At 38.4% G+C, this 12,640-nt stretch overlaps 1 protein-coding gene across 1 annotated transcript; it reads right to left on the bottom strand.

The window, feature by feature from the left end:
* Window positions 1–1,688: 1,688 nt before the first annotated feature.
* On the bottom strand, window positions 1,689–3,506 carry LOC135087080 (alpha-(1,3)-fucosyltransferase C-like). Its single transcript, XM_063981924.1, has 2 exons — window positions 2,566–3,506; window positions 1,689–2,366 (listed from the first exon to the last, which is right to left on the bottom strand). Exons 1-2 carry the CDS (start codon window positions 3,498–3,500, stop codon window positions 2,012–2,014), a joined length of 1,290 nt encoding a protein of 429 aa, XP_063837994.1. The 5' UTR covers window positions 3,501–3,506; the 3' UTR covers window positions 1,689–2,011.
* Window positions 3,507–12,640: the final 9,134 nt, after the last annotated feature.

The following is a 12,640-nucleotide window of genomic DNA, read 5'->3' as shown; positions in this document are numbered from 1 at the left end:
TTTTATTTAAATGCATAAATAAATAGACATTATTATCCCATATAGGATAACGTAATAAGTATAAAACACTGCATACAATATAAAATTATAAACTCGCGTTTCATTCAAACACAAGTATCAACGCGACATTTTTATATGGGATACTTGAGCTTGACATTTCGGCTGTGTTGCTGCTACAGCCGTGGTCACAAGCAGGCTGGCGGCTCGCGGCGTCGTACGTTCGGGTGGGCTTGAAAATTTTCGACTACCCTAAATGGAGTGACTATTAGAGGGTAGTGGAAAATGTTCAAGTCCTTTTATGCTGCTTTTACACTGCGCGGAAATTAGCCAAGTCAAGTCAAAAAAACAGTGGGGTGGGGATGAAAAATGAATGAATTTCATCCCCACTCCTCTGTTTTTTTGACTTGACTCGGCTAATTTCCGCATAGTGTAAATCCGCCATTAGATTTTTTTTAGGTACCTACTCTGTTAGCGATGTTACCACGACACAACACCCACAGTATCGGTATTTGTACTTGACGGCAATGCCCGCGGTTTACATTTTGTTAATCACCGGATTCCTGGTGACATTTTAAACCCGTCACCCCAAAATTTTTTATTTTTTGATTCAATCGTTTCTCGTACTATACTCGTACGATAATATCCTTCAGTGGAGATGATTTTTGGATTGTGTAACTTCTTCCAGTGAATAATTCCTCTTTCTAGTTCGGCGAATTTGCTCGTTTCGTTTCTTTGGCATGTTTTGCGATAGTGGGTTTTGTCTGTCCAATAAATAAAATCGCAACAACAATCGATTTTGTATGCTCCCAATGTCTGGAAAGATATAACATCCTTTGGCAGTCGTAGTTGTTTTGATATTTGGCATAACGGAGTATATACAGTCTTGATGGAGAAATTTCTTAGTACTGTTACAATTTTATCTGTTACACCTTTGTAAGGTAAAAATTCTGCTTGCTCGCTTCTGACCATTCGCTCGTATCCTTTTGTCTTTTCCACCTCTGCGACACAATGTAAGCTCGGACTGTAGATATTCAGGGTCATAAGTTATGAACTCTGTTAGTCAATGACGTCATAACGGATTAATGCTGGCTAAATGATGAGATAAGGCTTGTAAGACCTATCTGTATGTATCGGTTTTCGGTAAATGGAGTGAGATCATGTACCGCCTGCTTTCACCGCTATCTGCACGTCAAGGAAAGCCAAGGATCTATTCTTTTTCATTTCATAGATAAACTTTGCTTTTGGGTGAATCGAATTTAAGTGTGTCTTTTGGGTGAATTGAATTTAAGCGTCTTACGTAATGTTCGACTTCTTGTTGACCTCTGTGGACAATAAAAAAATATCATCCACGTACGTCTTCCAGTTTCATATATCATGTTCCTGTAGCTACTACGCTTTCAAAATGTTCCATCCAGATGTTTGCAATTACCGGCGTGGGATCGGAATCGTAAGGACGGGTTTATAGATCAGTTGAAATTGTCACCAGTGAAATCCGGTGATTAACAAATTAATGGAAACCGCGAATTTTTCCTACAAGACTCCTGATACTGTGAGTGTTGCAAATAACAATTTATCGTGATAACATAACTAACGTTACATAATTAGAAAATATAAAAATATTTTATTGACCCTTAGTACGATTGTTACAAGTTGTTGGGGAATTCCTCTCTTCTAAGTCTAAGTAACCTGTATTGAGAGGAACTGAGGAATCTACTCTTTCGTTACATCTATAGATGTTCTAAACTTACATTAAAAAATACAAACTTAATAACAAACACACAACACAAAATAATTAACGCCGAGCTGTGAATAATATTGGAAGTTTATCCATTTGAAATCATACAATCTTAAAATAACATTAAAGTCAGCTCCGAACCAATTCTGTTGATATAGAATATATTTGCGGAATATTTGAGGAAGGTTTTTTCAATTTCAGGAAAATACCAACATCCTATTTTCTATGGAATCTGTATTCCTATCCTAAGGAGATATTTTTAAGTCGCAAGACGGTTCAGGTTCTAAATAAAATGTTACTAGTCCGTGTACTAGCCATATCAACTATGGTATCGGAAAGAACTTGCGATGATGGATGACAAATTCGGTCCATTTCGTCGCCTGTCCACCATTTGTTCAGGTTTTCATATATGGTTGTTTTTTTCATCAATTGTTTGTCGTTGAGCATAGCGCAGAAATTACAATAATCGTCCGTATATGGACTTTCATGTCTTAAATGGTACGAATAATATTTCTTCCAGCGAAAGAATTTATAATACAATAGCGGTTTTTTTATTATTTGGTAAATTTTATTTGCCAATTTCCTTGGATCCATTTTGTTAGCATTCAAATAAATTCCATTGGGCATGAATCTGTAATAAACAATTTGTTAATCGACTTCGATTACTGTCTCGGGGTCATTTGCACTACCGTTTCAAATCAACATTCAAATGTGTATCAAGTTAAAAATATCAAGTAAGTAGTTCATTCACAGAGATCCAAATAAGGATTACCTAAAATAAATTACCCAGTAAATAATAATAAGCATAATTATGAATAAATTCTCGTCACCTGGTATAGTTGGCTCCTCCTAAAACAATTGGTACTGTGTTGTGATTTAAAGCGTACAATATCTTTTCGGTAACGTAGTCTTCACTCAAAGAGTTTTCAAATGCCAAATAAAAGTAATAGTTGTCTTCTAATATTTTCAAACATCGTGGCATATCTTCTTTCGGGCAGCTGAACTCCCCACATTTTCCATAAATCGTGACTTCCATTTTAAACTTTCTTAGTTCTTTGCGTAGCTCTAACACATAATGTTCCCGTGAGCTTTGTGATATACAATTTGAAACGAACCATGCAACCGTTTTGCTCTTATTTTTAAGTTTAACTTTCAATTCGTCGTCTATGTCATCCATCTTATCCACAGATAACCAATGCATATTTTGATTAGGCCCAATCACGTGCTTACTTGCATTTCTTATAACGAAGTAACCCCATAATGCGTCCGAATTCAATTTGTATGTCCAAGTCCAATTAAAATAATTGTTCCATACATTTGTGCATAATGGATACAGCGCGGCTGCCTCAATGTTTGCAAACACGTATTTCTGATTTGCAGATCTTTTGTTTGGTAGATCACCGTATGTTAAATATTCCAAGAGCTCGGGACCATGAAAAGCGATCACTTCAAATTCACTGTAATCTCCTAAGAAATTCCTGTTATTCGTGACGTAACAATTAGTCCATTTACATTTTTTTTCTACGAATACTAAGTTGCCCATGCGTAAATATTGAAACGGTGACGTGTGCGCACTGGTCCACAGAAGTATGTATTTCTTATTCGAAGACAGTGCCACTGATTTTGTCTGATTCCGTGGGGGTGTCCTGTTGATCTTTACCTCGTTTCTTCTATTCCCAAAATGTATAGTTGCGAATATTACAGTAAACAAAAAAATACACGTGTATTTAATAAATATTCTAGTGGATCGCCTGTAGACTGGCATCTCGCGCCACGCTTTGCTGTTGATTGTGATCAGATTGTAAGTCATGGAATTTATGAACGAAAACAATTTATCGATTGAATTTATAAACAAATTATTACTGGAACCGACTTTGTTTTGCTGTTTGGTTATTTCTCAATGTTAGGGATTTTTGTCGTTTGGTGTGCTTTTTTTGTTTTGTTGATTCAGAACTAAAGGGATGTTTATTGAGCGTTTACCATTGAATTGACCAATTAGGTGGACAACGGGGATTCTTACCCAAGACTTCCAAACCTTTATTTCGCCGAGCTTCCCCAAATAAATAAAATAATAAATATTTAATAGATGATAAGGACCCTTTAATGGACCCTTTCATTATAGCCTGACCAGGAACATAAAAACCCTGGCGTAGAGGCGCGCCAATTGCATTTCATAGTGCAACACCGAATATAGTCAATAGTCATACTGGTGAGAACGGTCTGTTTGAATTTTTTGATAATATTTTTCCAAACTAGGTACATTCATTTTATTGTTTTCAACTTTCATGGTTACTAACATAATGGTAGCAATCCCGTCAATAATAATTATTACATTCATTTTGCATTTGGATATTTGGAACAAATCCGGTCTTGCCACCACAATTAACAATTTATTTATCTAGTGCCTGTAGCCATGCTAGTCTTCATTTTACCAACATTTTAAATGATTTAAAGAAGTGTGAATAAATCTTTCATCAAGTTCAAGATATGCCAAGTCACACCACTCTCCTTTACACTACTTTTATAGAGGTATTTATCCCTCCATGCGGCTATATCTTATCGCTCCATAAGAATTGTTCTTTGATTCCTACAATTTATAGCCCATTTTGTGCATGAGTAATCGAGGAGACTCTTTGCCACCAATAAAATATATGTCTTCTTTGAGAGCTGCTAGTAGCCGCTTCAAACTCGGCACTTCCTTTCGAACTGCATAAAATTCAGGTATTTTATGCCTATAGCACAAATATGAAAATTGACCAGGTTAATTTTTTTTCGACTTAAGTTGATTTATCTTTGGGGAAGAAAATACAGTCGACGCCTGTCTTTCTTTTCGTATTTTCTTTTATGACAGTTTTATTGGCGGTCAAGCTGCAGATCCTGGCTACACAGCAGTTGCGGCGGTGGGATCGAGAGGTGGGAATAGTCACGTGTGTTGAAATAAACGACAGTATTATTATTATTACTCTGAAATCTGAAACTGAATGAAGTATAAAAACGTTTTACGCGCATATCTTAATTTTAATCTTAAAATGTAAAGTTAAGGCAAAAACATCTAAGTACAGGAGAGTATGGAATGGTAGGGGTTCTTCCAGTTTTGCTTCTTTCTCCTTTACACTACATATTTTTGTCTAGAGCTTGTTTTTGATCTTTTTGAATCGAAAGATTTTTTACCATTTCATCTAACATTTCTGTAAATTTTTTCTTCAAGAAGATACCTACTTGAATACTTCCAAATTTCTCATTAACTGCAGTTTGCTTTATTATTATAATGAAATTGTACTTGTCAAATACGTAATCTATACACGTGAAGAAACGCAGTAAAATGTCAAGTCTGAAAAACTTTACAATAATTTGAAGTTCAGCTCGTGAGTGTTTTGGTTTTGGCGCAAGAAAAGTGGTAGTGGGCGTGGCCTATTTGTTTTTTAATCTGATTTTTTATAGCTCTGGGTACAAGCCCTTTAAGTCAGTCTTAATTATTTTACTCTTCAGTTGATTTCAGATTTTCCTTTCTACTTTACGGGCTCAGGACCGTCAAAAATACCTAATAATAATTATGGTTTTACATAATTTATAACATTGTTCCCTATTTTTGCAAATTAATAAAGTATAAAGCAAATTAATAAGACGTCAAACTGGGGATCTGCGTGGCACTAAGCATCACCTGACGGGATTTCCACATACATTTCTACGGCTTGTCGTAAACTGTTATCACTTATTGCGTACAAGTGCACCATTTCCACTAATTCGTTGTTTGAGCACGCTTCAATCATTTTTGTATTTTAAAGTGATTTGTGATTGATGGATTTCTCATTTTTTTACAAGTGTCAAAAAGACTGTGACACATAATTCGCATTTCAGCGGGTCTAGTCAAAACGCACTTTAAAATCGCAAACCCATCGCAAACCAGTCGCAAACATATAAACAAATCGCAAAAGAGGTCGATAACAAAAAAGGCTTAGTCAAACGGCAAAAAATCGAATCGCAAAGCCCTACCTATCGATAATCGAAAGACTGGTTTGAAATTTCCCATACAAAGGCTTAGCCAACATGCATTTAAGACTCAATCAAAATCGAATCGAATCGCAACACCCGCCATTTTCATTGCGATTACTAAAACCCCGGTGATAAGCTTGGATTCGATCGAAAACCAATAGGGTGAGTTGCACCACCTAACTTTAAACGTAACTATGACGTTAACCGGTGTTTTTTGTATGGAGTTTGACAGATTTTAGACGTTTGTCAAAGTTAAACTAAGATGGTGCAACCCACCCTAAGGCTGTTTTGACAAATCCGTATCGCGATGTCGCTTTGACAGCTAGTTTGACAGCGAAGCATAGACGTAAACAGAGAGCAGAAAGAAGGAAGAAACTAATTTAAAAAAAAAAAGCTAGAAAAAAGAAGAATCGAATCACTGGTGACGCGGCGACTGACATTAGTGAAAACTTCACATTGGTTTGCGATGGCATTTTGACTAGACCCACAGGTCTTGGCCAACTCTGTCAGTTAAATAGCCGGAAATATATCCAACAACTTGCTTTGTCATATTATTATTCGTAAAAATGTTATTGTTCGTCTGCAGCACGATTAGAGATTGCAAATATTCGATAGTTTTCCATTTCGAATATTCGAATATTTTTTCAGTAATATTCGAATATTATTCGAATATTCGAATATTTTCAAAAAAATAAAAAGCACTTAAATTATCAATGTTTTTATTGCTTTAGGAACGAATATTTTAACTATTTAACAACATGGTTTTTAAAACAGTTATAAAATTCTCATCATCATCATCATTTCAGCCATAAGACGTCCACTGCTGAACATAGGCCTCTCTCAATGACTTTCACAATGACCGGTTGGCAGCGGCCTGTATCCAGAGCCTTAAATTTCCGCTACCTATATGTGGTCCTCGGTCCACCTTGTGGGTGAACGTCTCACGCTGCGCTTTGTATTACGTGGCCTCCACTCCAGAACCTTGCTGCCCCATCGGCCATCAGTTCTGCGTACTATGTGATCTGCCCATTGCCACTTCAGCTTGCTAATCCGTTGGGCTATGTCAGCGGCTTTAGTTCGTTTAAGAAAGAAGAAAGAAAGAAATCTTTAGGATCTCCTCATTTCTGATTCGATGTCGTAAAGAAACACCAAGCATAGCCCTCCCCAAAGCACGCTGTGCAACTTTGAACTTATTTGAGGCCTATTCTATTGTCGGCTGCCCAGTCGAGTTGGATTCGACGATTTACCTTTTTCTCGAAATTTGATCTACCTAGCCGAATCGTTTTTCAGAGGTAGACATACTTGTCAACTGTCTCGAGGATCGAGCTCTAACCGAAACATGGACGTTGGACATGAGTTTCGTTTTTTCCATGTTCATCCGAAGGCCTACCTGTTGGGCGACTCGATTAAGGTCTTCGAGCATTGTGCCGAGGTCTTCAAGCGATTCTTCCATGACCACAATATCGTCAGTAAACCGCAGCTGAGTGATGTATTTGCCATTGATAGGTATTTATGCCGAATTCTTTCCATTCAGGGAGCTTGAAAGCGTCTTCCAATGCAGCCGTCAACGGTTTCGGAGATATAACATCACCCTATCTCACGCATCGCCGCAGAGGAATCGCCCTCGCCGGAGAGACTGCAGCACAGCCTAAGTCTCGATCAAATCAAAGGCCTTCTCATAGTCCAAGAAGAGCACCACCACGCTTTTATCCCATGCCTCTGGCGTTGTTCCCTGAAGTAAGACGGAGTTAAAGAGTATCTGAACGAGTTTCCATGTTCCACCTGCGTTCAGAAGCTCCGAGGTTATTCCGTCATCACCTGGTGCCTTGTTGTTCTTTAGCTGTTTGAGAGCCTTCCTAATCTCGTATAGGCTGATATACGGGATGTCTTTGGTATAGTGTCGCGTTAACCTAGCTCTTGCTTCTATTGCTGAGCTATTAACAGGTTTGGAGGTAATTAGCTATCCATAAATCTTTTTGATCACGGCTTTTGTTTGACGTTATCGTCCTCCATCTTCAGCATCATCAGCTAACTTTGCTCAATAGAGTCGTCTCTTTCAAATTATTTGGATTCTTGGTTTCGCTCTATCGCCTCTTTTATACTATTTGTATCAAAGTTGTGAATAATAAAAATATGATTGAAAAAACAAAAAACACAACTACGTAAAGATGAACAAAAAAGATAGAAACAAGACAACTTAGTGTTCACAAATGCAGTCGGAAGCATCAATGACTAGTTCTTTTAGTTGGTGATATGTATCTGATGCCTCCGACTGCATTTGCAAACACTAAGTCGTCTTCTTTCTATATTTTTTATTTATTTTTGTAATATTCGAATATTCGAATACATGTAAATTTACTATTCGAATACTAATTTGAAATGAAAATTCGAATATTCGAATATTCGAATATTCGATTGCAATCCCTAAGCACGATCCATTCTTTTTCTAAATCTTTTTGATTCTGCATGATGGTTTGTGACTTTTCCGAGTTACTATTATCACAGTCAAAGCATGAATTATTAATTTCTTGGAAATGGTCGTTAGTTTTAGTCGTGAATATATTTTTTTTTTCAAGGGGCACGCAGTTGCCTTTAAAATTCTTCTTTAATTCAAGGCTCTTCAATATTCTTTTGTAGGCAGATCTGAACTGTACTGAATTGGGATTATTATTGTAACCACCTTTTTGCCAGATGCATCCAAAGAACCATTCCAGGTGGTCTAGTGAGTCTATATGTTGCGATGTGATGTGATGTGACTGAGCAACACTATTAAGCCTTGATCACACGTACCGAGCAAACTGGCGAGACAGTAAATACTCGGTCGAGACAGTGATGTAACGATGTAAGCGAGTAGCTGTTCACACGTGTTTTGAAATTAGCACAGTCAGTTCAGTTCTATTGAGACTTTTCTTTTTCTCTAATCTGCGGACGTGACATCAATCATTTGGCCGAGTGGCGAGTGGCGAGACAGTGCACGTTCAGACCTGCCGAGCGAGCGAGCGAGGCAGTGCGTGGCAGCGGGAGCGTGGACTGCGTGGATACTCGGCCTAGTAAGTTGAACGGGAGTCGAGCTACTGTCTCGTCACTTTGCTCGGCCGAGCACTCGGTCGATCACTCGGCGCTATGTTCATATGCACCGAGTACTCGGCCGAGAGCACTGTCTCGCCCGATTACTCGGTACGTGTGATCAAGGCTTTACTCATTAGCTGTGATGCCAACTTGACTTTCATGATCTGTGGGTCTAGTCAAAATGCCATCGCAAACCAATGTGAAGTTTTCACTAATGTCAGTCGCCGCGTCACCAGCGATTCGATTCGATCGGAAAATGGCAGCCAAAATGCACATTGAACCACCAACGACGCGGCGATATAAAAGTTCATTCAAAATCGAATAAAAGTTAAAAAATGTCTATGACTTTGCGATTGTTTTTACTTTTTCTAGCTTTTTTTTTTAAATTAGTTTCTTCCTTCTTTCTGCTCTCTGTTTACGTCTATGCTTCGCTGTCAAACTAGCTGTCAAAACGACATCGCGATACGGAGTTGTCAAAACAGCCTTAGGGTGGGTTGCACTATCTTAGTTTAACTTTGACAAACGTCTAAAATCTGTCAAACTCCATACAAAAAACACCGGTTAACGTCATAGTTACGTTTAAAGTTAGGTGGTGCAACTCACCCTATTGGTTCTCGATCGAATCCAAGCTTATCACCGGGGTTTTAGTAATCGCAATGAAAATGGCGGGTGTTGCGATTCGATTCGATTTTGATTGAGTCTTAAATGCATGTTGGCTAAGCCTTTGTATGGGAAATTTCAATCCAGTCTTTCGATTATCGATAGGTAGGGCTTTGCGATTCGATTTTTTGCCGTTTGACTAAGCCTTTTTTGTTATCGACCTCTTTTGCGATTTGTTTATTTGTTTGCGACTGGTTTGCGATGGGTTTGCGATTTTAAAGTGCGTTTTGACTAGACCCACTGGCTGCGGAAATTAATATGGCGGTTAGTTAATTAGTTTCATGTTATAAGCCCTTCAATTTCCTGAATTTCTTGTAAACGGTTTACCTACATACTTTCATTCTATCTTGTCGTTATTTTTGTTAAAAAACGTTTTGATGCAAAACTGTTTCTCACTAATTTAAGTATGTAAGAAGCGTCTAATAATAGTATCACATCGTGTCCTGTTGTGTTTAAAAGTGGTTTTTAGGGTTCCGTAGCGAAATAACAAAAACGGAACCCTTATAGATTCGTCATGTCTGTCTGTCTGTCCGTATGTCACAGCCACTTTTTTCCAAACATCGATATCATTGCAGCCTTTCTTGTACACTCGTGGAGTGGACCATTTAGTGTGGGTTTGACCTGATCAGTCCAGCGCATAGGCGACCTGCCGCGCGCTCGTGTGCCTTCAATCCTCCCCTGCACGACAAGTCGTTAACAGATGCGTCGTCTTTCAAAATGCAAGCATTCTCAATGACCGTTTGCAGCGCCTAGGTTATTAAGATAATATTTTTTACATGATCCATCTGTCACGGCATCATACGCGATAGGTCCCAACCTGGATTTGTATTAGATGTAGCTGGACCATCTACTCTGCTAACTTCATAAAAACCATCAAGTTCAAAAGTGTCTCTACGACATACGACATCCCCAGGTTTCAACAAACCATGTTGCATGAGAGGAATGAATATGTAAAGGTTTTCGGAATTTTTCCTCATGAATTGTGTTTGGATTTTCATCCAGAAAACTGGGATATGTTCATGAATTTGCATGCATTGTGACTAATGCTGGATAGCACCATGAGCGTACATGGTCGGTGTGCTTGTTTTGCAGAAAGAGCACCAGTTTCAAAACTTGTGGAAGCAATAGGACAGTCTTTATCAACATAGGAAGCTTCTTCATCCGTGTTATTGAAATCTTCGCCAATATCTTCAAAAGTTGAAAGTAGCTCACGTTGTTTTATTATTTGCAGTTTCTAGTTGTGGTACTTGATATCTCAAATGTTTATTTATTACTTTATTTATTATCTTGCATTTATTTATTAGGGGAATAAAATACCGAATTTGCACCTCAGCTGGAATGAAAAACGGAGCGCAACTGGTGAAGAAGCGCCAATGTATTGGAGACGTTAAAAATTAACGCAATCGGGGCACTGAGCGCACATCACATTTCAACGGCAGCTGTCATTTCGACGTCCATATTGCCCGTAGACAGAGAATACTGGAGAATACATAAATGATGCGACTATTACGGCGAACTCCGCGCTACTGAGTTACTTGATCCGCCAGTAGGTAATTATCTCGGCCTTCATAGGCGAGTAACGGAGGCCTGATAGAACGGCGCGGCTAGGGCTGCCAGGTCCAAAAACATAAAAGCCAGACTGTGAAGAAGCTCACGAGTGAGTACTATCATCATCGGTTGCCCGACAATCCCGATGCGTGTGCTTGATTTATTCTGTGACTCGACTTTCACCTGGCGCGGCAGCCACATAAAGAGCCTAACAAAAGCCGGACAGGACGGGCAAGACCATAAAAAGCCAAACATGTGGCAACCCTAGGCGCAGCGCACACACGGGCAAACGCTGTGCCCCATGCCCCGCGACCCGCACTCGCCCATGAGTCATTCAACTATCAGCTGCTGACTTCAACTTATGTACCTTTTCTGTGGTTCAACGACAACGACTGGCCTGCCCCCCTAGACAAAACACACTTTTTGATCGAATCGAAAATCGAATCTGTCAAAACTCCATACAAAAAAGGGGCTTTTCGACCACTTTTCGACTGGTTTGCGATTATAATTTGCACTTTGTCTAGACCCACTGGACTGTGTATATGTCGCAGTCAGATTGTATAATCCGCCGTTTTACATTACCACTAGGCATTTTACATTACAGCTCTGTTTTGTAATACGGCGGTTCAACGTTTAGGCGGATTGTCATTGTGATACGTTCTTCAATACGGCGGCCCACGTTTAGCCGCATCGTACTACTGTTTAGATTGTAGGGTGACCATACTTACAAAATAAAACAATGTTTAATGAAAATAAATTTTAATAAGACAGATTTCTTCTCACGGAATTCCTTCGTAATTAAGTAAGAATTATTATCTTTTTTACTGTAAGTAATACTAAATTATACATTTGGATTCAGTCATTTTTTGTATAATAATATTTATAAATCACAGGGGATCTCAAAACAAATAAACTTTTTTTGAAAGTTAATAATAAATAATAAAATATTTGGCTTTAGTCATTTTTAAACATAATGAGTAATCACAAGGTACAAACATCTTAAAACGACCACTGTCATAATATCATACTTTTTGCACCAATAATATTGAGTAGGATTCCGCCGAAAACCAGAATCCATAGCCACTTTAGCGGTTTTGATGTGGGCTATAACCTCCAAAACTCGGTCCCTTGTCCGCGGTTTTTTGACTGTTCCACATTGTGAAGAATAGAAACTCTTCAATTGCAAGTTAAAATTGTTCTTAAACTCACTGTCGACACACATATTTAAAACGTTTTCTTTATTAGATTCAGAAATAACTCCGTAATTTAGCAACACATTTTCTGCATCCGACGCCATTGTTGTTGTTATGTCAGGCAGCGCCACGGTATTGAAAATGGGAACTAAAAACTGTCAAAGCGGCGGGTAATGACACGCTGTTTTACATTGCGGCTAGCCGTATTGAAGAACGTTTGGCGCCGAATACATTCCGGCGGATTTTCATTCAGCCGTATTCAATCCGCCTAAACGTTGAACCGCCGTATTACAAAACAGAGCTGTAATGTAAAATGCCTAGTGGTAATGTAAAACGGCGGATTATACAATCCGACTGCGACATATATACATCGATCAATTAAAATTTCATAAACTTCAAGGTAATGGGATAAATAAAATTGGAGTTATAATGAAAACACAAA

The sequence above is a fragment of the Ostrinia nubilalis genome, chromosome Z (assembly GCF_963855985.1).
Source record: "Ostrinia nubilalis chromosome Z, ilOstNubi1.1, whole genome shotgun sequence".
NCBI lineage: Eukaryota > Metazoa > Arthropoda > Insecta > Lepidoptera > Crambidae > Ostrinia > Ostrinia nubilalis.
Note: the sequence above shows the minus strand (reverse complement) of the source record. Positions and strands in the feature narration are given on the sequence as shown.

Bases quoted from the DNA above. Each gene is read 5' to 3' on its own strand.
- LOC135087080 (XM_063981924.1), bottom strand. From the start codon at position 3,500: ATGCCAGTCTACAGGCGATCCACTAGAATATTTATTAAATACACGTGT. The intron at 2,367-2,565 runs GTGACGAGAATT...TGTTTATTACAG, and splicing joins GGAGGAGCCAACTATACCAG to ATTCATGCCCAATGGAATTT.